We start from the raw sequence: 26399 nt of genomic DNA, 5'->3' as shown, positions 1-26399 counted from the left end.
GACCTCTATGTGTAACACATCCCATTTCGGACCATATAGACCTCTATGTACAACACATCCCATATCGGACCCTATAGACCTGTATGTATAACACACCCCATATATGACCCTATAGACCTGCATGTATAAAACATCCCATATCGGACCCTATAGACCTATATGTATAACATATTCCACATCGGACCCTATAGACCTCTATGTATAACACACCCCATATCTGACCCTATAGAGCTGTGTGTATAACATAACCCATATCTTGCCCTATAGACCTGTATGTGTAACACATCCCATATCGGACCCTATATACCTCTATGTATAACACATCCCATACCGGACCCTATAGACCTGTATGTATAACACATTCCACATCGGACCCTATAGACCTCTATGTATAACACACCCCATATCTGACCCTATAGAGCTGTATGTATAACATAACCCATATCTTGCCCTATAGACCTGTATGTGTAACACATCCCATATCGGACCCTATAGACCTCTATGTATAACACATCCCATATCGGACCATATAGACCTCTATGTATAACACATCCCATATTGGACCCGATAGACCTGTATGTATAACACACCCCATATCGGACCCTATAGACCTCTATGTATAACACATCCCATATCTGACCCTATAGAGCTGTATGTATAACATAACCCATATCTTGCCCTATAGACCTGTATGTATAACACATCCCATATCGGACCCTATAGACCTGCATGTATAACACATCCCATAATCGTCACTCCTCCCTTCCAGCATTTGCATTTCCGTTTGCTACTTCTTTGCCACCAGAGCTTGCGATCCGGACCGGACAAACTCTGGAGGTTACCCCGTCTTTTCAAGGTCAATGTGATCATAGAGCCTAAGGTGCTACCGATCTCCTAACCCCATCCCGGGCAAGGAGGGCCTCGGGCCCCACTTTTTATTTCGAGCCTTTGTATAAATGTTAATAAAGCTGCCATTAATGAAAAAACAAGATATAAAATGAAGCAAAAATAAATAAATAAATGCAAAAATGCAAATAAAAAATAACAATTCTCTCCATTTAGAGGCAACACCCTCCTGCACAGACAGAAGAGAGGAGCCGCTCGCCGAGAACTTACCTAATGGCAGCGGAGGACAGGTCCACCTGAGCGCCTCCTCACTCAGTCCTCCGAGGGGGGTGTGGGGACAATTGTGGGGTCTCAGGGCCCCGCACCTTACTCAGGGCCCGGGAGGAGCCATACAGGGAGACAATGAGATGGGACAAATGGAGATGGCATGAGGGGTGGGGGAGCGAGAGGGACAGGGGTCCGGGAAAAAAGTGAGAGAGGGGCGGCTGTGTGTGCGATGAATGAGAAGAAGGGGACGACGAGGGCGGACGGACAATACCGAGAGGGCACAAAAGATGGGCAAGTGAGAGGCACGGGGAGGGATGGAGAGCAGGGATGGCGGAGAGGATGGGAGCGGCAGGCAGGGTGGGATGGGGACCCTCGCACCCTCTCCGTGCCACCGGGAGCGCCCGACATCATCAGCGGCTCCGTCACAATCACAGCACTTGTCACATCAAAAGGGGTTACCATGACAACAGCTCCATGTTACCGAGGAGAGGCGTGATCGCTGGCGTCCCCCCCCCACCCAAAGGCCGACCGACACCACCCAGGATCACCCCCACACACACACAAGCCCCCACTAAGGGCCCATCCCCCACATCAACCTGTAATCAATAGGAAGAGAAGATGCGAAAAGATACAAAGTATTAGATGGAGACCGATAACATTCGGAGCTGTCACATCGAGAGACCGACAGCCGGAGCTGTCACATAGAGAGACCGATATCACCCAGAGCTGTCACATAGAGAGACCGATAACATTCGGAGCTGTCACATCGAGAGACCGACAGCCGGAGCTGTCACATAGAGAGACCGATATCACCCAGAGCTGTCACATAGAGAGACCGATAACATCCGGAGCTGTCACATCGAGAGACCGACAGCCGGAGCTGTCACATAGAGAGACCGATAACATCCAGAGCTGTCACATCGAGAGACCGACAGCCGGAGCTGTCACATAGAGAGACCGATATCACCCAGAGCTGTCACATAGAGAGACCGATAACATCCGGAGCTGTCACATCGAGAGACCGACAGCCGGAGCTGTCACATAGAGAGACCGATAACATCCAGAGCTGTCACATCGAGAGACCGACAGCCGGAGCTGTCACATAGAGAGACCGATATCACCCAGAGCTGTCACATAGAGAGACCGATAACATCCGGAGCTGTCACATCGAGAGACCGACAGCCGGAGCTGTCACATAGAGAGACCGATAACATCCAGAGCTGTCACTTAGAGAGACCGACATCCAGAGTTGTCTCATAGAGAAACTGATATCCAGAGCTGTCACATAGAGAGACTGATATCCAGAGCTGTCACATAGACAGACAAAATTCAGAGCTGTCACCTAGAGACAGACATCCAGAACTGTCACATAGAGAGACCGACATCCAGAGTTCTGTCATAGAGAGACTGACATCCATAGCTGTCACATAGAGAGACAGACAACATTCATAGCTGTCACATAGTGAGAGACATCCAGAGCTGTGACATAGAGACAGAAATCCAGAACTGTCACATATAGAGACAGACATCCAAAGCTGTCACTTAGAGAGACCGACATCCAGAGTTGTCTCATAGAGAGACTGACATCTAGAGCTGTCACATATAGAGACAGACAACACTCAGAGCTGTCACATATAGAGACAGACAACATTCAGAACTGTCACATAGAGAGACAGACATCCAGAGCTGTCACATAGAGACAGACATCCAGAGCTGTCACATCGAGAGACTGACATCCAGAGCTGTCACACAGAGACTGACATCCAGAGCTGTCACATAGAGACCGACACACAACATCCAGAGCTGTCACATCGAGAGACCGACACCCAGAGCTGTCACATAGAGACCGACAACCACAGCTGTCACATAGAGAACCAGACATCCAAAGCTGTCACATAGAGAACCAGACATCCAGAGCTGTCACATAGAGAACCAGACATCCAGAGCTGTCACATAGAGAACCAGACATCCAGAGCTGTCATATAGAGACCGACAGACAGCATCCAGAGTGGTCACATCGAGAGACCAACATCCAGAGCTGTGAAATAGAGACTGACATCTAGAGCTGTCACATAGACATATGTCCAGAGCTGTCACATAGAGAGGCAGACATCCAGAGCTGTCACAGAGAGACAGACATCTAGAGCTGTCACATAGAATCTGACATCCAGAGCTGTCACCGAGAGAACAACATCTGTAGCTGTCACTTATAGACCCACAGATATCCAGAGCTGTCACATTGAGAGACCAACATCCAGAGCTGTCAGATAGACCGACATCTAGAGCTGTCACATAGAGAGACAGACATCCAGAGCTGTCACACAGAGAGACTGACATTCAGAGCTGTCACACAGAGACTAACAGACATCAGGAGATGTCACATAGAGACCAACAGAGAACATCCAGAGCTGTCACATAGAGAGACTGACACACAACATCCAAAGCTGTCATGTCACATAGAGACTGACAGACAACATCCGGAGCTGTCACATGGAGAGACTGACATCGTTTCCAGGACACGTCACCATTTCTGATATTTGTCAGGAGATGCAGCAAGAGAATGAAGTCCTGATCACCATTATGTATTATGCAATCAGCCCAATACGGAAATGGGACTTCCAAATTGGGTTGTCATGGTAACCCAGTAATGATTTCCATGTGATCAGAGACATATCCAGCTTCCCTCTATCTGCTGCACATCAGTCATTATAGTATCTGCTGTCCGTCATCCCAGCTACAACCACAAGTCATCATATGGATTTGCAAGAGACATGGGTAATTATGCATCTGACCAAGAGCATGCACACAGCAACAAGCCCATAACAAAATCTTTACAGGAGTCTTTTTTATTCTGATAAACAGTTCCAAATCCTCTACTGTCCCTAACACCACTGCGGAAGGTGTATAAATCTATATGTAGTGAGCTCCCTCTAGTGGTGGCTGTATAAATCTGTATGTAGTGAGCTCCCCCTAGTGGTGGCTGTATAAGTCTCTATGTAGTGAGCTCCCCCTAGTGGTGGCTGTATAAATCTGTATGTAGTGAGCTCCAACTAGTGGTGGCTGTATAAATCTCTATGCAGCAAGCTCCCTCTAGTGGCGACTGTATAAATCTGTATGTAGTGAACTCCCCATAGTGGTGGCTGTATAAGTCTGTATGTAGTGAGCTCCCCCTAGTGGTGACTGTATAAATCTGTATGTATTGAGCTCCCCCTAGTGGTGGCTGTATAAATCTGCATGTAGTGAGCTCCCCCTAGTGGTGGCTGTATAAGTCTGCATGTAGTGAGCTCCCCCTAGTGGTGGCTGTATAAATCTGTATGTAGTGAGCTCCAACTAGTGGTGGCTGTATAAATCTGTATGCAGCAAGCTCCCTCTAGTGGTGACTGTATAAATCTGTATGTAGTGAACTCCCCATAGTGGTGGCTGTATAAGTCTGTATGTAGTGAGCTCCCCCTAGTGGTGGCTGTATAAATCTGTATGTAGTGAGCTCCAACTAGTGGTGGCTGTATAAATCTGTATGCAGCAAGCTCCATCTAGTGGTGGCTGTATAAATCTGTATGCAGCAATCTCCCTCTAGTAGTGACTGTATAAATCTGTATGTAGTCATCTCCCCCTAGTGGTGGCTGTATAAATCTGTATGTAGTGAGCTACAACTAGTGGTGGCTGTATAAATCTGTATGCAGCAAGCTCCCTCTAGTGGTGACTGTATAAATCTGTATGTAGTGAGCTCCCCCTAGTGATGGCTGTATAAATCTGCATGTAGTGAGCTCCCCCTAGTGGTGGCTGTATAAGTCTGTATGTAGTGAGCTCCCCCTAGTGGTGGCTGTATAAATCTGTATGTAGTGAGCTCCAACTAGTGGTAGCTGTATAAATCTGTATGTAGTGAGCTCCCCCTAGTGGTGGCTGAATAAGTCTGTATGTAGTGAGCTCCCCCTAGTGGTGGCTGTATAAATCTGTATGTAGTGAGCTCCAACGAGTGGTGGCTGTATAAATCTGTATGCAGCAAGCTCCCTCTAGTGGTGACTGTATAAATCTGTATGTAGTGAGCTCCCCATAGTGGTGGCTATATAAATCTGTATGTAGTGAGCTCCAACTAGTGGTGGCTGTATAAATCTGTATGCAGCAAGCTCCCTCTAGTGGTGACTGTATAAATCTGTATGTAGTGAGCTCCCCATAGTGGTGGCTATATAAATCTGTATGTAGTGAGCTCCTCCTGGTAGTGACTGTATAAATCTGTATGTAGTGAGCTCCCCATATTGGTGATATATAAATCTGTATGTAGTGAGCTCCTTCTAGTGATGACTGTATAATTCTGTATGTATTGAGCTCCCTCTAGTGGTGACTGTATAAATCTGTATGTAGTGAGCTCCTCCTAGTGGGGACTGTATAAATCTGTATGTAGTGAGCTCCCCCTAGTGGTGCTTGTATAAATCTGTATGTAGTGAGCTCCTTCTAGTGGTGCCTGTATAAATCTGTATGTAGTGAGCTCCCTCTAGTGGTGACTGTATAAATCTGTATGTAGTGAGCTCCCCCTAGTGGTGCTTGTATAAATCTATATGTAGTGAGCTCCTTCTAGTGGTGACTGTATAAATCTGTATGTAGTGAGCTCCCTCTAGTGGTGGCTGTATAAATCTGTATGTAGTGAGCTCTCCCTAGTGGTGGCTGTATAAATCTGTATGTAGTGAGCTCCCCCTAGTGGTGCTTGTATAAATCTGTATGTAGTGAGCTCCCCTTATTGGTGACTGTATAAATCTGTATGTAGTGAGCTCCCTCTAGTGGTGACTGTATAAATCTGTATGTAGTGAGCTCCCCCTAGTGGTGCTTGTATAAATCTGTATGTAGTGAGCTCCTTCTAGTGGTGACTGTATAAATCTGTATGCAGTAAGCTCCCCCTAGTGGTGCCTGTACAAATCTGTATGTAGTGAGCTCCCTCTAGTGGTGATTGTATAAATCTGTATGTAGTGAGCTCCCTCTAGTGGTGACTGTATAAATCTGTATGTAGTGAGCTCCTGCTAACTGGCTGTATAAGGCTAGTTTCACACTAGCGTATGGAGGAGCTGCGGAGGGAAGCGGACTTCCTCAGTGAAGCTCCGCCCACGACCGCTCCTCCTCCGGTCAGCTCCGCCTCCGTCGGCATGCGGCCTGCGTACCCTATTTTTAGCATTAGGTACGCAGGCCGTGCCGATGTATGTGGATGCCTCGTTTTGTCGGTGCGGTGACCTGCGCCGAACATTTTCTGAGACATGTCTGAGAGGAGGAATCTCATTGTTCTTGGTCAGAGCTGAACCAATGAAAACAGTAACAAGAAAAAGAAAGCCTCAGTGTTACCATGCTGCCCCATAGGTGCTTAACCACCAGCACCAGCAGGCTGTGCACCGATCTATGAGACGGGAACAAAAGGCCTTTAGTCTCCGTGTTCTCAGACAAGAGTCCGGCGAGGGCGGCCATTCACTGTGGGACATTTCTGACACGTCCACGTACTAGAATACATCACGTAATAATCTCCATGACACGGTCTCCAGAGCTCGGTGCACAAGTGTCCTAGATCCATCCCACTCTTGAATGGAGCAGAGGTGCGCGGGCTTATCCTCCACTGTATTCATTGTCTACGGGACTGTCTGGAAATAACGGAGCTCTGCATTCTGAGACGGTCCCATAAACAATGAATGGAGCAGAGTATGAGCAGCTCCACTTCCAAAGACATATTGATAGAATGTGAGTCCTGACGGGAGCAACAATGTCTGCAAAGTGAGACTGTTCTTATGAAGCATAATACATAAGCCTATTGATTGTACAGCACTTTACAGACATCACTGCACCCATCAGGGGGCATATCTCCTACAGGTCTGTCTTCAGAACATGGGAGGAAACCCACACAGTCACACAAAATCAGGGCTGTGGAGTCAGTAAGGCAAACCTTCGACTCCGACTCCTCAATTTCCACGACTCCGATTCCCTCATACATGGCTCATATTTAAGATTGAGTGATAAATTTCCTCTAGTAAAATGGTGACATCAGGCTTTTAATCATTATTTTGATACAATAATCAAGCCATTTAGATAGAAGAGAAAATATATTTATTGGAAAACAACTTTAGAACAAAAAACCTTTTGCATATTTACAATATATTATACACTATGCAGTAAGTGGGGAAAAAAAAACAGTTTTTAACAAAACCGTACTGAATAACATTTGTGCGGTCTATGAATTTGTTCTGAGAAATAGTATCGCCTCCATTAGATCCTTCTTCATAGATGACCTCACATCTGACCTCACTATTATAACGCTAGAGAACAACCTCTCTACCCTAACTTGTGTTGGTGGTAAAGCAGTAACCACACGGCAACATCACTAACAATTTCAGGGTGTAGAGGAATTGCCTCGCGCACAGTCAGTTTTGATGAACAATTGATCTCTTCTACTTCTTTGAGAGCAAGTGAAAAATATTGCTGAAATATGGTCAATCTGTTTTCTGTGGGAGTGGAATCTTTCTCCCTGCGGCAACGCTTTGCCTGCTCCATGTCGTACAAATACTTGTCGAAATCAAACTCCTCATCTGATGAGGATGAAGAAACGGCAGCGGCAGCACTGGCAGGACCCGAGTCCTCTTGCTCTTGGCCGTCCTGCAGCCCACTCATCCTAACTGCTACCTCAGTCAGAGCTTCGATCCTTTAGTAAGCTGTTGATCTTCCAGCAGTGTATGATGACTCGGGTCCACATAAACAGCTGCCAGAATAATTTTATTTTCTAGTAGCTGTGTCTCCATTTCATTGAAGCAGCAATGCCATCTGCGATTAATCCTCCCCTTTGGGACAGGTAAAACAAGTTCTTCCACTCCTTTATAAAAATGCCAGGAGTTAAATCCTCAGCTTGTAACTTTTTAGTCACTGTAAATGGGTGATGAAGCAATTCCTTCAATTCAGCCACCTGTGTCCATGTAGTGTTACCTGAGGGTTGGCCATATCTACAAGGAAGGGTTTCAGCTCAAGCAATCACTCAATCATTCAATAGGTGCTTCCCCACCGAGTGGCTTGATCCACAATTTCCCCTTTTTTAGCACATCTCTTCAAGATGGAATCAATTTTAGGGGTTCTGACAGCAATAGCCAATTTCCTCACTTTGCTAATCAGAGTTCCAGCATGTCCCTCTTGCAGACTATCTCTTATTGCCAGCTGCAGCGTGTGCACAACACAGCGCATGTGATGAATAGGAAAGAGGTGTGAAGCAGCTTCAACAAGATCGTCTCCATCAGTCGTGTTCATGCTGAGCGGTGCCAAGAGAAGCAAAGATAAACTGGTATATAAATGTAGGTGGGAGAAAGAGGGACGAAACGGGCCCCAAGAGACGACAGTCAGGTCCTCTACAGCTTCACTGTGCTCCGTAAGATGGATGGCTGATAGATGATGCAGATGGGTGATGGAAGCATTATGGATACATAGGATTGAAGCAGAGATTATATAAGAAAGCTACAGAACATTTTACATCAAAATAATTAAATGGGTATTCCTTCCCAGTTTACCATTTTTGCCATATTTATGTCAAGCAATCCAGTCCTGCAAATGCCTATGTATGATGCCATATTCAAAGCGCTGTGCCCTGCAGCCACCTGTCACGATATGTAGCGACCCCACAGGGGGTAGCTCAGAAGACGGCACGACACACACAAAATGGGACGGAAATGGGGAGAGGAAGGCCCTACTGTTAGGAAAATGAGGGATGGACACCTCCTACTCAAACCTGAGACTGATCATGCACTCCCCTAACGCCCTAAGTGGGTCCTTCCCCCCACCGCCGTCAGGACCTCGTCCCTCGCTGTCACCTAGCCTTTCCCTGGCTAGTGCACTGGCCAGCAAGGGCGCTAGCATCATCACAGCAGATGGAACGACACAGGGGACAGTGAAATATGAGACAGAGGAGGACAAAACCCCCAAACTTAGCTTAATAGCCTTCTCTGCTGTAAAGCACTGCACAGCAGAAGAAAGGCACCCAGACCACACATTCACAAAACCAGCAGATTCACCACTGCACCCAGAGAGCTCCTTCCTCCAGGCTTGGTCAATATAGAATCCTCTATCACCGACAGTCAGCTGATGCATCAGGTGACTATTTAAAGGATGGTGAGAGTGGTCACCACCCACATCAGCTGACCTAGCCACTCTGCAATTCAAGCAAGCTGCCAGCAAGGAAAACTGATATTAACCCCCGCTGATCCTGAAAGGGAAAATAACTCCATTTAAATCAAAGTGGAACCAGAGTTGCCACAAATCCAAAAATGGATCGTGACACCGCTTTATCCTCGCACTGGGTCAGTGGACGGTTCACCACCGTGTCTGGCCGCTCCCATATCTTTATTCTCCACTGCAGGTTTTGCATGTGAGCTGCGGTTATATACTACATATTGTTATAGTAGATTATTTTCTGGACTGCAGGACAGTATAGATCGCAACCTCGTATAAATATCACACCTCAAAAAAAAATTGTCTACTTTTATATTGTTGATGTCATGATCACGTGTGTCTGGACGCAGATGATACCGCAAGGCGGACCCATAACACACGTGACCCTGGATACAGCGCCTCCAGTGGCGAATTTAAATAATAATACGTGCAGATGGATACACCGCCTCCACCTGGCGAATTTAGGTATTACACGTTAATATAAATTCTGGAAACCCCGCCTCCAGTACGGCAAATTTAAACAACAAGGGGGAACCTGGATCACATTAACAATGGTGGGCCCTGCGATAGGGAAAAGGGAATTGGAGACCTCCTGAGCTCCCCTGAGCCAGTCTCCCTGCACTCCTAACGTTCCCTATGCCGGTTCCGCACCTGTCGCCGCACGCGTACCTCAAAGCCCTTGCTCGCCCTGACGCTAAACCCTCACTAGGGAATTGGGCGGTGCGGAGACTAATCCCACCACTGCACTAATAACACACATGAGGAAAGAAGACAATACAGGGGAAACACCACTTAGCTTTATGCTCTGTGCTTATGCTCCTGCAACAGAGCCCTCCACCTGCGTGCGTCTTCTCCTCCACCCGGATCCATCACCATAGTGCAGCCTTGGAGCAGAGTCCACCACCAGTTGCTGCTGCTTAGTAACAGAGTCCCAAAGATGAGTTCAGCTTCTGCCACGAAGGCAAGCATGCTTGAGTCCAGCTCAGCAGCCAAGTCCCACATGGTGAGTGCCACTCTCCATAGTCGCCACTCCACCAGTCCATGCAGACACTTCCTGCCGACACCATCACTGCGACCCCACCACGCCATGCCAGCCCTTCGTCCAGACACCATAGCTGACACACGTCCCCCCTGGCTAAGCTGCGCAGGACTCCTCCTCAGCTCCATCCTTCCACCAGGCTCTCACCAACTCAGAATCAATGAATGAGTATCACCAGCCGTGATTGCACACCCTGAGACTCATTTATAGAGCCCCACACCTGAATCATAATTACAGAGAACTTTAAACTGAAAACCTAAGGTGCGATACCACTAACCACCACCGGGGACAGTCAAGTCACCTTGGCAACTTGCCAAAAGGAAAAAAAGTTCACTCTGTGCTTTTAAAACTATCAGATCACTTCAGATCATGACAGTTGATAATTGTTATCATTGTACAAAGAGGAGATGATCACATCATCTGCATGACCGGCTCCAGGGTGAGCATAAACTACAGAGAAGAAAAATCAGGAGATTCACCATGCTTAAACCAGTATGGTGAGGGACAAGCAACGAGATGCAATGTAGCTTCATTCTTCACTCATGGATGTTGTCACTAATGGATGATGAGAACTAGATGAACATCCAGCCAGAAAGAGGAGAACCTCAAGTTTCAGTGTCATTATCATATATTCCAAGAATCAGTGTGTAATTATTCTGTTCCGTAATTGTCAGCATCATTACTCCCTGTTCAAGGTATTAGTGTCATTACCCTGTACCCAAAGTGTTAGTGTCATTATGTACTGTTTGGAGGAGGGAAAATGAAGCATACACTGAAAAGAACACACTGCCTACAGTTAAGCATGGTGGGGGGCTTGGGGATGTCTACAGTGAAGCATAGTGGGAGCTTATTGATTTCTACAGTGATGCATGGTGGTGGCTTGGTGATGTTTATAGTGTAGCACAGTGGCAGTTGCCGGGTAATACAGTGGCTGTTGCCAGCTAGTACTGTGGCTCAGTGGTTAGCACTGGAGTGATTGGCTCAACTCTGACCAATAATAATGAGATTCCACCTCTCAAGTACACTTCAGAAATTAAAATCAATTAACTGATTTGATGCCTTGGGCATCTAGCTTTCTCTTTCATGATCTTGCCATTACTGCTGGTAGTCATACTGATAACCTACCTATAAATAATCTCCTGGGCAGCATGGTGGCTCAGTGGTTATTAATGTTGTTGAAGTCATTTGTTCAACTCAGACAGAGCACGCTGAGATTCCACCTCCTCAGGCACACTTTAAAAAAATGAAGTGAGTGGCTGCAATGGGAACTAATTTCTCTTTTCACAACCTTCTCATAGGTGTTGGAAGTCATTTTCATGACGTAGCCCGTAAACAGCTCTTGGACAGCACGGTGGCTGGGTGGTTATGTTGGCAGTGGATTAATCTGTGTACTGTCCAGCTGTTCAACAGTGAAGATATATTTATTCACGAACAAAGATAATGCAGCTTACAACTGGTATTTCTTACAGCTTGGGATCTTAGCATCTCGTCTGCCAGCTTGAAAAGTGAAAGCAGAATGTGCTCCAGCTACACTCAGTGTGAACAGGGAGCGGGAACGTCCTGGTGCTCTTTTTGTCTTTTTAGACAATGTACTATTGACAATATAACACTATTGTTGGAGACAGAGACTCCTGCACCAATAAACAGTAGTACACAGAAGCTGTAATACATGCAATAATAGACATTATTCCGACAGGTTAGCCTTGTAGGTTTCCATTGCTCAGGTTATTGGTTCGGCCCAGTGTAACTCTATGGGGCAGTGCACATCTGCCATTATTTTCTCTTGCCGAATTGGCATGCTGTGATTGGCAGCGAGACTCCGCAAGACCCGACTCACTCGCACCCATGTAAGTCTATATAAAAAGGGGGTCACCAGAATGAAATGTGCAAAATTATTTTATTAATGCAAGCTACAAACTACAATTAAAAAATAAATAAAAAGTCAAACCACATGACTATACACACAAACATCAGAAATGGGGTGATGGGCCCCGTCAAACAGTTTATGAATAATGTGATGATCTAAATACAATAATTTGATTTGAGACCAAGGCAAGAAGAAACAAAATACAAGTTCCAATATGAAGAACCAGAAAGGTAAGTATACAAGCCGTATCTAGCCACCGTGCCCGAGAGACGCCCCCAATAGGGCATTAATCTCAATATATGCACTTCCCTAAAGCTAGTGACCTAATGTCCCAGCAGAATATAAACAGCACCTAAAAGCATAAAAGTGTAAATGTGACCGAGGCACCCAGGAAAGAAATACTGTAAGCATAGAAAATGCAAGACTTACAAGAGACAAGGTGCCAATCGCACAATGGAACCCCTACTATAAACGGAGAAGCATAAATACCTGCGCCTAAAGGGCAAAAATGCCAATGGTGTTGGTCATAAGGCAAGCATGGTGGCCTGGGTCAGGTAAAGGTCAGAGCAAAAGACGGGGCATAACGCCCAAAGGGTGTCGGCAACCAAATGTGGCTTCCTCAGGGGTCTGTGAGTGAGGACAAGCAGTCGGCATTATATATACACATGAATAAGACGGCAGGAGCAGGAACTCAGCCGGCATGTACTATATGGGAGTGACGCGCACACAAGCCAGCAACGAGATCGGCAATGCGCGTGCCTGTAAAGCAGCGCAAGCGCAGACAGCATTGGGGTAGATTGGCCGATAGGGTGGCTGATAATAAAGTGAGAGGTATAAGGTGAATCGCTTGTGCGCACAAGAGCCAGATAAGTATCTCATAGCAGTACGCTTTATAAGCAAGTCAGATGGATTCCTTGCGCATGCGTATGAAGCATCCGTACGTAAACTGCGTAGGGGTAAGAGACACATGGGATAAGCGTACAGATATAATGTAAATAATGACTGAAGCCAACCCCAGTAGATAAATCACTCACAACAAGACCTTCTCCCAGGCCTCCTCTGAGTCATCCAGATGGTCATTGGTGAACTTCAGATGGGCCTGGACATGTGCTGGCGTAAGCAGGGGGACCTTGGGTGTCCTGCAGGATTGTAATCCATGACGGCGTAGTGTGTTACTAACGGTAATGTTTGCGACTGTGGCCCCAGCTCTCTTTGGGTCATTGACCAGGTCCTCATGTATAGTTCTGGGCTGATACCTGACCTTTCTCAGAATCATCCTTACCCCGCGAGGCGAGATCTTGCATGGAGCCCCATAGACTGACAGTCATCCTCTGTTTCTTCCATTTTCCAATAATTGTGCCCACAGTTGTTACCTTCTCACCAAGCTGCTTGCTTATTGTCCTGTAGGCCATCCCAGCCTTGTGGAAGTCTACAATTTTGTCCCTGGTGTCCTTAGACAGCTCTTTGTTTTTGGCCATGGTGGAGAGGTTGGAGTGTGATTGAGGGTGTGGACAGGTGTCTTTTATACAGGTAATGAGATAAATCTGGGGCAATTATTACAAGTAATGAGTGCGGAGTAGGAGGCTTCCTACAGAAGAACTAACAGGTCTGTGAGAGCCAGAATTCTTGCTGGTTGGTCGGTGATCAAATACTTATTTCATGCAATAAAATGCATTTTTATATTTAGATTCTGTTTCTCACAGGTGAAGTGTACAGTGTACCTACGATAAAAATTACAGACCTCTCCATTCTTTGTAGGTGGGAAAACTTGCAAAATTGGCAGAGTATATATCTGCAGTGAGCTCCCTCTAATGGTGGCTGAAGGTAAGCAACATTTTGTCATGTGTATTTGGCAACTGCTGAAATAGCAATATCTTAATTTAATATTCATTTTCCTCTTATTACACAAATTAAATGAAATATTTCCAACTCGGCCTCCAACGTTCATGGGTCTTAATCAGAATAGTTCTTCTCATATAGTCTTTTTGTGCTCCTCTAGGGTCCACGGCTCGGAGCCTAAGGGGTCCTCTGTATGCACTATAGTTACCGCCCAGCAGACCAGTAAAAGTGACCCCTTTACAGCAGCCTGATGTGCCCCTTTCTCTGTAGGCCGACCTTCCCATTCCCCAAACATTCAGTATAGGGTACAATAAAAACAATAGAGAAGAAGGGTGAGGAGGGAATGTAGCTGCAGTGTGGTGGTGTGATATGCTAAAAAAAAAAAAAAATGACATCCACATAGCATATCACACCATCACATGCAGTAATAAGGGAGGTATCAGAATGGAGGGGAGGATTTAGTTTTTGTAGTATTCATTGTGTGGTAAGAGTGACCTGGCAGCAATGACTTTGTGAGAGAGGCCTCTGGGCCCACATCATGCACTTTTATCGGAGCTGTCACAGATTGACAGCAGCATTTAGGAGGTTAAACAGCGCTATTGCTGCTAGGAGAGGTCACTGCTGTTAGAGGTAAGTGCCAGCTGTATAACACAGCTGGCAACCGCCCCGTTTGTGATGGCTGTGCCCCTGAGCCTGCACCCCGTACACTACAATCAGGCATGACACGTACTCGTACGTCACACATCGGGGAGGGGATAAAGCCTAAGCCAATACTCCTAACATATACTAATTCTTTCTGTTCAATCACTTCTGGGATTGTTGAGAATAGGTGCTGCGTACAGACACAGTCAGAGCTGCAGTGTAAGGCATGGAGAGATAAAGCAACAGAATGAGGCAGGCAGTAGCTATCAGACTATATCAGACTCCAAAGGATAACGCAGCCGACTTGGAGTCATTGATCCTAGCGACTTCCTAATAGCCAAGAGTGAATAAAATGAATAGCAGGTAAGTAATTCCTAATGACTGTGACTGATGTATTGGGACTGAGACCTGCGCAGCGCTGACATGACAAATACACATCCACATAATGAATATGAGATCCGTCGTCTCACCTGTCCTGTGCCCGTCTGCACAATATTCACACCCGTCTCCGTTTGCAGGTCGGACTTCAAAGCCACTGAAAGACGAAGAAACGCAAATATTTATTTTATATTTCCTTTCTGTAAATATTTACAATGAGTAAAGAAACATTTTGAAACAATATATCAAAGCAATCTTGTTGGCAAATTCCACTGCGGTTTTGTGTCTTCTTTCTATGCTGAGCATGTCATGCAAAAATGTCATGCAGATGCACAGAGCACCTGCATCCTCAGGGGGGCGATAAAGGTCTCTCCGCCACATATCAGCAGACAGTATTATGAATAGTGAGGGATACAGTTAAAGGGGTTGTTGAGCGTTTCTCCGTTTTGTACCATGAAGCCAAAGGCAATAATGATTTTTTACTTTTTACTATATTTTATATATCCTCATAGATTGTAAGCTTGCAAGCAGGGCCCTCATTCCTCTTGTTATCTGATGATCTATGTGTTTATTGTTATGCTGTAATGTCTTTTATTATCTGTATAAGTCCCCTCTAAAATGTAAAGTGCTGCGGAATATGTTGGTGCTATAGAAATACAATTATTATTTATCATTTTTATTTTTAAATATTTGTAACAGTTTTTTACATGTTTTATTAGTTCACTGGCAGTTCACACACAATTTAGAATTAAATGTCCTTTAAGAGCACAACTTTGACATTAGCAAGTTCATTAATGAGATGATAGATATTGATATAATCACAGATCTCATTACTAGGCCAGTAACAAGCACCGCCTGAGCTGTCAGCTCTGTAGTGCCACCATGTGGTAGATGGCGGTACTGGATCCTCTTAAGTACGCCCTTTCAAATACAAAGCTTATTTTTTACTTAAAATACATTGGAAAAAAAAACAGAATCTACTCACTTGCTTGGTTGGTGATATCTGATAGTGTCAAGTTTTGCCGATTTTTTCGGATCCTGAATGTCACAGCGGATCCAGCAATACTGTAGGGAAACCAGAAGAGCTTGAGTTCTAATTCACCAAAAATGAATCACATACAAAATACCAGGACTATTACATATTACTTATTAATAAAGGGTAAAAGAAAGATGCAGCAGACCTCAACATGTTTGAGTTTTTACTATTTTTTTGTGCACCACGAGTTAATAAAACTCCATAGGTTTACATGCAGCCCTATGGAAAACCATAAAATAATCACTGACGTTAGTTGTGTCAAAAAACAAATTGAGCTCTGCTATATCATCAAGGAATATGTAGTAATGATGGCAATCAGCTCTTACCCTACTAAGGGCTCGGTCATGTGCTTTATTACTAGTCGTATCTTCCTTTTCCTGCTACATGTCATTTTTGATCAGCAACATGCTCATTTTTGTCTGCCATCTTTCAGATAATAGAGAATCTGTCTGGTATTGACCGTACAAACAAAATAGTGACCAAATGTCTTGCCCTGAGTATCAAAGACAGCAAGCAACTGATATAGGCATTATATGACTCTACAATCACTATTTAGTTGTATTGCACTGTAAGGCACTGTAATGGGGGCCCCATGAGTCCCTGCTATTTGTTAGCTTGATATGATAGTTATGCACTTTTGAAAATACATGCTACAGTACTTTCCAGTACATACTGGCAGCTGATTGGACTGTCATATAATTTGATGTTGACTTATGAGTAACAGTACAAGTGATTGATGAAAATAGCTCTACTGAACGGGTCACTAAATTGTTAAACATTTAAGGGATGTCGATGATTTAAAAAAAAACAAAAACAAAACAGTATATCCATATACAGTAGATCCATGCATATTCTACATGATACTGCTGACGTCAGTGATTGGATGCAGTTCTCACGTGCATGTACAACAAAATAAACAAAGACTGTCGAGGACAACCAAAGAGGCGGTGCAGAGATTACTTGTGTGAAATGGTACGTATAGTTGTGTTTCTGTTTCTTGATAAATATTTCTTAGATCTCGTTCAGCCCTTTTGACTGAATCTACCCATGAGAATATATTGTAATATAAAATTAACTGAGCATAAAATTAAGTAAAGGCTGATGTTCTTTATAAAGTCTACATGATCATGATGTGGAGCTGCAGACATAATCTGAAATATTATCTGCATAACAGTTTTTTTGCTGATCGCCAACCTTAGACAGAATAATGAGTAAGATAAGAGCATTATTATGATTAAACACATATAAGCACTCATCAAATATGGAACTGCCATGGAGCTGAATATCACCCCTACTTACAAACTTTAGGTTCCCTATGTTTTTAACTACATCGTGTTTCTTCTATACCTATGTACAATTATATTACTTGGACGAATAATATTCCTCACAACAACTTTAAAGGGGTCGGCCACTTTCTCTTGTTAGTGCAGATATCCTCACAAAGTGCACAGAACTTGTCTATAAAATGACTGCTAGTGATGGAGCATGTGACTTGACCAGTCCATCAACCTCCTCCAATAGAAAAGCAGCTTTTCCATGTAAGGCATTTTACAATTGGAGGAGGCTGATGGACTTTTCTGGTTATATGTTCTTCCATCAGAAGTCATTTTACCGACATAATTTCTAGGCAGTTTGTTAGGAAAGCTGAACTATCAAGAGAAAGTGGGTAATCCCTTTAACATATTAATTGCTGACCATTTACGTTAGACAAAATAGTTAAATTAGAGCATAATTATGATCACAAAAAAATCTTCTAAGAATTTATCAGATATGGGACCGCTATGGGGCTGAGCTTCACCCCTACTTATAGACAATAGATTCCTAATAATCCTTATTGAATATACGGTACTTTTCTCTATACCTACATATTTCCATTCATACTACACGGATGAGACAATTCATTACTGAATTATTTAGAAATCTGTTTTCTGGAACTTCATAAAAATAAGGAAATCCTCCAGGGTAGAAGTGCTGTGTTCACACTTATCTATGTTGATCTCTGTTTCCAATATCTTTTCTAACTAAACTGGTCATCAAAATGGGATAGCAAATCATGGGTGACTAATCCCTTGTTGAGAGAAACCCCATTTGATGTAGGTGTGCATTTTACAGAAGTTTGGGAAATTGACCACTGCCACCTCTGCATGCATAGGAAATTATGCACACATAACAGGCCACAGTACTGCTATGAGAAAAGAGTGCATTACATGCCCACGCCCACTTTGGGTATTACATCTACATCACATATGCAGCTGGGACTCTCTTCCAAATGTATCTAATTTATTTGTCCTAAAGCTGCATAATTGTTTTCGGTGTCTCTAAAAAGGACCTACATCAATCTTGTGCACATTCTACAGCAGGTGCAACTTTCAGTGACAATCTCACTACTTGTAGCTACATGACATCAAATTATAGTCACTCAGACAGGAAGACAGCTAGGCAACCTAAAATCAAGCACAGCAGGAAACACCGGGGGAGGATGTGAGGAAGTTAGAGTAACAAGATGGTCCGAAATCCTGCTTGTACTGTGGGTATACAGTTACTGCGGTGACATCCAGGTTTTGGGGTTTGATATGAGAAAGGAATGCGTGGAGATGCTCCAAGATTGGGTTAGTAATAGAATTTTTTCACTGAAAGGACATGTCTACTTTTGCATGTTAATAGAAAATAGCAATTGAAGCAACTTTACAATTAGTTTTAATTAAAATATTCTTGTTACTTACCTTGTCCAGTTCCAGTCCTGGGTCCCGTTGAGCTTCAATGGCCAGATCCAGTTGGTAGCCAATAGGAGACTTTGTCCTCTGTATCTGACGACTCACGCTTTAGCCGTGCTCCCTTGGCCTTTGGATATCTTGCCCTTGCTGGATGATGCATCAGGCTGCTAAGGCAGCCAGTGCCCGAGCATGACTTAGAGCCTGATGGTTTTTAAGGGTCATCCTGCCTTGCCTGTTGACTGCAGTTCATAACCTGTCCTGGCACTTGTCTTCCGTGCCAACTCCAGATTAACCCTGATTTTAAACTCAGAATCATTTTTTGGATATTGTTTTTGCTTTGCCTTGCAGAATATTCATATGGTACCTGCTGTTCTGCACCTTGGCTTCATTCTTGACTAAGCCACCATCTTCTCTCCTATCTGCTTTCCTGGGAATTCTGGAGTTCTTCCTGCAGCAACCTCTTGTTTTGTAAGGGTTAAGACTGAATAACGGGAGGATCCTTTAGACTTTACACTCCAATCTAGCCATTAAAGAATCCACCTCTGTAGTTTTGCCCACATCCCCCTTAGAAGATATGTGTATTAATGTAATGTCATGTGTAGTACGCTTAGTAATATGTTGATAGTGATAGAGTTGTGTTTCACCCAGCACTAAGTGGTTGCTAGGGACAGTTAGGGATAATGGTTGGGACTAGCCCAGAGTGGGAAGGTCCAAGGTAAAGGGAAAGAGGGAGTTTCCTGTTTGGAGGCAAATAGGGGCGAGCACAGAGTCATGAAGTGGGTGTGAAAAAGGAGATATGTTCCAGCTTCTTTGACTCCAAAAATTTATTAGAAAATGCTTCTTAAAAAACCATGACAATGGCAAAGTTCACATGGCAAGATATAGTTATGCGTTTCAAATGCTCGAGGCGTCTTTTATCAATCTGAAGTGGGTGTCCCTGAAGTGAGAGGAGACCGAGGCAACAGATAGATCCAGATTACAAATGATGAAAAGTGATTGATGGATTGATTGATTTACCAGAGACGGAATCTGGGGCAGGACGGTCCTGAGTTCTCAAGCCAGAGAGGTAACGGGACGCATCAGAGCAGAAAACGTGAGATGAAGAGAGTGCCCCGGGTGGTAGGTCCAAGGCATTGGCAAGCAGAGAAGCTAAGTAGCGGCCATAGTGGCAAAAGGATGCAGAGACGCGGGTTCAAGTACAAGACTCTTGCTCACTGGACCATAGTGTCATTATTGGGGGCTAGGGAAGCTTCCAAAGTGCTGTGCCAGGTTGTGGTGAAGGCAGAGGAACTAACTGAGGAAGAACTGAGAGAGTTTAGGAAGGAGAGAATGAATGTGGATACAAATGTACTATGTCCATGAAGATTTGCATCCGCTATCCACTGTACACACCAGGCCCTACGTCGTTGTTGGCGGTCTCCCCCATGGAGCTTGACAACATCTGGTCCAGACATCTGGTCCAGACAAACCAAAGTCACCGGCATCATGCTGCCTGCAAGGGTGCAGCGCCCCCGTAGACAAAGTCCACACAACCAGCTTGGACGCCCACCTCCATGTAGCGTGCCGGGGGGCATGGAAGACACGCACCTTGTCCATGACTAACACCCGCTCCACGTTACAAGCATGTAACTGTGAAAGAATTCTATAGTTTTGTGTACACAGCTCGTTTGCAGATCTATGTGTTTCCATGGTTACAGACTACAAACAAACCTTGTGTAGTCTGGCCTTGCAGTCTCAAGTTACTCTCTTCTTTCTTGTTTTATCATCTGTGAGTTATCAATGGGAGGGGACAGACGAGACAGCTGCAACACTCGACTGCCGGATCAGACTATGCCCAGGGTTAACACTCGACTGCCGGATCAGACTATGCCCAGGGTTAACACTCGACTGCCGGATCAGACTGCACCCAGGGTTTGCTTGTAGTCTGTAACCATAGAGCTGCATACGCAAATCAATAATAGATTTTTTAATCAAGAGTATTTGCAAACTTGCTTCATTTTTGATGAACTGTAGCAATAAAAAAATGCAAAAGTATACACGCCCAATATGGTCATATTAAATGCATCCGAAGATGAGCAATTCTATGAAAATTTGTTTCGCCACACTTTAAAGGGGTTTCCCATAATGAAGCTTAGCTATCATCTACCACAGAATAGGTGAGAAATGTCTGATGGGTGGGACCCCAACCTATCAAGAGATCAGGGGACCGCCGACTACCCCACAGTAGTGCACGTGCGTGACCATCACTCCATTCCCACAGGATAATCAGACTCCCATTCTTGTCATTAGTCGGTTTTCCCCATCGGGTCGGATCTTCACCATTCAAATACAAATTTCCATTATGGCGAAACCCCTTTGATACTAACTCCCCTTTTTTTGCCCCGTTGTATTATATGGTGGGATGGATCATTCTTCCTCACCTGATGTTGATGAAGCTGGAAGTGGACATGTGGATGCGTCGGGCCAGGATATCCAAGAGACGAAAACCATTTAACAGGCTCAGAGGCCTACGGAGAAAGGCAGAGGGGTGGAGGTGAGCCCAGGGCTGTGGCCCTTCCCATGGTTTAGTGACCTTCCCACCCCCATAGATGCTAATGGAGGCGAATGTCCTTACTGCGTGCATCTGTCCTATTACTTCAGGTTTAGAACCATTTGCTATTATCCGACAAACTGGAGGTTCGCGTCCTGTATACGTGTTGCCTTTGGCATCACTAAAGGGGTTGTCTAGTTGTAAAACCCATTTTTTTATAGTCTAATTCAGAGTTAAAAAAATAGGAGAGTCCTTTGTTCCATATCATCCACCTTGTGGAGGACTCAGCAAAGTTGATTTCAATGGGAATGTTGTAATACTTCACTTCCCCTGTGGGAGCGCTGTGGGAACATTAAACAGTAATTGTGAGTTTCAGTAAAGGTTTCAAGTGAACGAAGAGTCCCGGAAAACGGAAAATTAGAAATGGAAAAGTATCTGAATTTGCATTAGCAGAGGTTTTCCTTGAGGGTCCTTCCTAGATCTAGAGATAGTCATTTATTGTATATTGTATTACCACCCCCGAAGAGCTGGAGCAGAACAACGAAGTTTTACCCTAAATAAAACTACAGGTCTTGTTTCATAATTTCATTTTTATGTAAATCACTTCTCTTTTATTACTATGGGGTAAGCAGTTGATGAATTTTATGCAAAATTAAAAATGTTCCTTATTTTTGTCCCCAACCTTTTTGGGGGATTTTGTAGCACGAAGCAATATATTCCTCTAAAAGGCTGCGAAATTTGCAGTTAAAAAAATTCAAATATACATAAAATAATTCCAGCGGCAGAAAACATAAACCCTGTGCACAATGACAAGCAAAAAAAACCAGGTGAACACATATAAAGTAGACGTAAAAAAGGCACAATTTAAAAGAAGAAGGTGCAAATAAAAAAAAAACAGATGAGAAACACCAAAAACAGGACAAAAATAGGTGCAAATTTCAATAATGAATTGGACGTATTGTGTCTATTACAGTCATTTCTGTGGGGAGCACAATATACATGTTAAAAGGGCAAAATCTTAGTACAAGGATAATATGAAGTTATTGATTTTCCCTCTATTTGCCATTGAAAAGAGGGTCTTCATCTCTGGAGGACTCAGCACAGCTATGATTACATGGTCTGCCATTCATTTTTATTGGGGAAATGTAATACTACAGTTGACCTGTAGTGGCCGCTCTATCTTCCTCTAATGACATGAGAAGAGAATTGGTGATCGATCAAGGATCATCTTTGCTAACTGAAATATTTAAATGTTTATCAGCTAAACTGGAATTGTAGTGACCCTGAACGGACATATGTGTGTGTGTGTGTGTGTGTATATATATATATATATATATATATATATATATATATATATATATACACACATACTTAAGGATAATATATATTTCACTTAAAGAGGGGTAATCCAATATAGGACCAAGGGCACACCATAAATATGAGACCCGTGGGGGAATATTCCACCAATCCGTTATGTTTGGATGCAGATTATTACCCCCGCTCATCCTCCCCATGTTCCCGAGCTTGGTTAGTACACTCATTGACGCTACTCAGGAATAATTGCATAAAATTACAGCAATTACACTTATTGACTCTCGTCATCCGCTTCTGCTGTGCCTGGCAGCTCACAATCTGGACAATATGTACCACTCGTTCAAGGCTGGGATGAGGTGAAAGTGATGATCTGAGGGCAGAAAGTACTCCTCCATCATCCATTAAGATTTCAAACACATTCCTCCTACTTCCATGGGTTCACCAGAAAAAAGCAAATGAGGGAATGCATCAATGCAAATATTTTGGAGACAAAAAAGAACCGTAAGCCAAAAAGTGATCAGCCATATGTGAGGGCTTTTTTTTTTTTACCTGAAAAGGGTCAATAAGGGTTATTAATACTAGGTGAAATAAATCTGTATGCAGTGAGTTCCTCCTAGTGGTGGTTGTATAAATCTGTATGTAGTGAGCTCCCCCTAGTGGTGGCTGTATAAATCTGTATGTAATGAACTCCCCCTAGTGGTGGCTGTATAAATCTGTATGTAGTGAGCGCCCTCTAGTTGTGGCTGCATAAATCTGAATGTAGTGAGCTCCCCCTAGTGGTGGCTGTATAAATCTGTATGCAGGGACCTCCATCTAGTGGTGACTGTATAAATCTGTGTGTAGTGAGCTCCCCCTAGTGGTGGCTGTATAAATCTGTATGTAGTGAGCGCCCTCTAGTGGTGGCTGCATAAATCTGAATGTAGTGAGCTCCCCCTAGTGGTGGCTGTATAAATCTGTATGCAGGGACCTCCATCTAGTGGTGACTGTATAAATCTGTGTGTAGTGAGCTCCCCTAGTGGTGGCTATATAAATCTGTATGTAGTGAACTCCATGTAGTGGTGGTTGTATAAATATGTAGTAAGCTCCCCCTAGTGATGGCTGTATATATCTGTTTGTAGTGAGCTCCTCCTAGTGGTGACTGTATAAATCTGTATGTAGTAAGCTCCCCCTAGTGGTGACTGTATAAATTTGTATGTAGTGAGCTCCCCCTAGTGGTCACTGTATAAATATGTATGTAGTGAGCTCCTCCTAGTGGTGGCTGTATAAATCTGTATGTAGTGAGCTCCTCCTAGTGGTGGCTGTATAAATCTGTATATAGTGAGCTCCTCCTAGTGGTGGCTGTATAAATCTGTAATTTGTATGTAGTGAGCTCCTTCTAGTGGTGGCTGTATAAATCTGCATGTAGTGAGCTCCTTCTAGTGGTGGCTGTATAAATCTGTATGTTGTGAGCTCCCCCTAGTGATGGCTGTATAAATCTGTAATCTGTATGTAGTGAGCTCCTTCTAGTGGTGACTGTATAAATCTGTATGTAGTGAGCTCCCCCTAGTGGTGGCTATATAAATCTGTATGTAGTGAGCTCCCCCTAGTGGTGGCTGTATAAATCTGTATGTAGTGAGCTCCCCCTAGTGGTGACTGTATAAATCTGTAATCTGTATGTAGTGAGCTCCCTCTAGTTGTGGCTGTAGAAATCTATATGTAGTGAGGTACACTGAAGTGGGTGGCTGCAGGTAACTAGAAATTTAATTTTTGGGATTGTGAACTATAGGCCACTTAGTGCCCAAATGATCAGTGTACCCAAGTTAGCGAAAAAAAAACTGCCAAGTATGAAACTTTTTTAGAGGCAAGAGATCTATTGAATACTTTTAATTCAGATGAACCTGGTCTCTGTCTTTTTGAGGCTTAGTGAGCATCTCCTTCTTCATCGCCCCTTTCCCTTCCCCCAGCCTCGATGCGGTGTGACATCACTGGTACTTACTTCTCATCGGTGAGGATGTATCCATAGTCTTCTGTGGCTACTTGCGGTTTCAGTTCCAAATTATCCAGGATCCCCGCAATTTCCTGGTAACTTTTCTTCTCGAGGGTCTCCTTCTTTGACCCCTCATTGATGGCAGCCAGCAGATGAGCTTGTTGTTCTCCCATTGTTTGAGCATCAGGTGCCAGATGGGTGGTGATAGAGGCGGGGGTGGCGCTCATGACATTGTCCCCATCCTGCTCAGCATTAAGTGCCGCAGGGGCCGGAGAGGTGTCCCTCTGGATAATGTCTGGAGGGGGGTAGGGTGGCTGAACCCCAGAAGAATGCTGCATCTCGCCTTCCGAGATCTGAAAGTGATATGACCATTTCTTAAAAACAAATGGATCATGGTTTCTTGATGCATTCGGTTGTATTAAAGGGGATGTCACCCAGCTTTCCGAGGTTCCGGAAGAGCAGATCTGTCATCTGTAGTAGAAAATCTGCAGCTAAATCTGCTGTGTCCAAAACGGCACAAACCCAACTGTTTGGGTAAGATTTTGTGAAAATTGCAACGTTGTTAGAAATAACTGTATATAATGCGGAATGTACAGCTCCTGAGTCCCCGCAAGCCCTGCAAAGGCTACTATGTGCCATGTGTGATTTAGGACAGATTCACACTGAATTTTTTTATGTGTTTTTAGGATCAGATTTTACTCCAAAATCCACGTAAAAAAACTGCTCGAATTCTCTTCCTATTACAAGTATTCTAAAGCGGATCCGCTCCAAAATCCATAAAAACATAAAATAAACACGTCGAATACTCATCTTAATAGTTTCAGTGTGATATCGATGTCACCGTTTACACAATAACTTTTTTCTTGCAGCGAAGTTTTGAAAAAGAAAAAAAAAAAGCCATTGGTTTGATGCAAATTCCTTACGGAATAATCCGCTGGAAATGCGACATTTATAAAGTCGAAAGGTTGCAAAAAAAAAAAAAGCATGGGAAAAAAAAGCTTCAAAACCGCGTCAGAAAACTCTTCTAAAGCTGCATCAGAACAGGCAAGCTTATAAAAAAACTACCGTACCTGTATTATATTTGTCTGCCTAAAAAAAAAAACTCTATGGGACAAAATCCAAAAAGCTGAGAAAAAAAAACAAACAAACTGAAATCTGGGTCGAAAAAACTCCATGATTTCTGATATGGATTTTCTTGGATTTTGACAGCTCAAAAAACTGCTTGTGAACATTCCCTTATAACACTGGCATCTTGTGATGTTTGGATTCCCCTGCACCCCTATGGCTTTAAGTGATCCCTTGATAAATCTGCACTCACGCGTTTCAGCGGGCTTCTGTCTCCACTTCTCGTTCCTGCAAAAACAATGACATAATATTAATTTCTAGGATAAAAGTTATCACCAACTTTCTGTAACTTTTGGATGGCGCTTTGGCGATAAGTGACCATCATGGTCGTCGTCTCCCGCTATGTGACTGTGCCGGTGTCAGTCTTTGCTGCCATTATATTCCTCAATGAGGAGATCTGTGACCGCTCACCCGGGTTCTGCGGAACGTCAGACTGCAGCATTTGCAGGAGGACGGAGAGCTGCTCCAGCTGAGAGTCACTGAGCTGCTTCAGGTCCACTCCGTACCTCTCCAGCACGCCGGCTAAGCTCTGCACGTCTAACAATCCGGCCATCTCTGGCGCTGACTGGGCCTCTGCTGAATTCTGAATCCCAATCGAACCTGTGACACAGAAGATGGATCACTCAGGATCTCGTCCCAGACACCGCCATGAGTAATGGAT

General features: G+C 44.1%; 1 protein-coding gene across 2 annotated transcripts in view; it reads right to left on the bottom strand.

Annotated features, from left to right (window-relative positions):
* The window catches only part of PTPRN (protein tyrosine phosphatase receptor type N), an 83922-nt gene that overhangs the window by 20347 nt on the left and 37176 nt on the right, over positions 1 to 26399 (bottom strand). The window contains exons 7-12 of one of the 2 annotated variants that reach the window (XM_073545465.1): positions 26150 to 26338; positions 25932 to 25966; positions 24623 to 24966; positions 21224 to 21310; positions 16039 to 16118; positions 15146 to 15210 (exon numbers count right to left, since the gene is read on the bottom strand). In XM_073545465.1, the coding sequence (XP_073401566.1) occupies positions 15146 to 15210; positions 16039 to 16118; positions 21224 to 21310; positions 24623 to 24966; positions 25932 to 25966; positions 26150 to 26338 (800 nt within the window). The remainder of the gene's footprint in view (positions 1 to 15145; positions 15211 to 16038; positions 16119 to 21223; positions 21311 to 24622; positions 24967 to 25931; positions 25967 to 26149; positions 26339 to 26399) is intronic. The other variant, XM_073545466.1, reaches the window with a different exon arrangement.

Source organism: Dendrobates tinctorius, unplaced genomic scaffold (assembly GCF_039654945.1).
Source record: "Dendrobates tinctorius isolate UK_male_01 unplaced genomic scaffold, ASM3965494v1 ptg000143l, whole genome shotgun sequence".
In the NCBI taxonomy this organism is placed as follows: Eukaryota; Metazoa; Chordata; class Amphibia; order Anura; family Dendrobatidae; genus Dendrobates; species Dendrobates tinctorius.
This window is presented reverse-complemented; position numbering and strand designations above follow the sequence as displayed.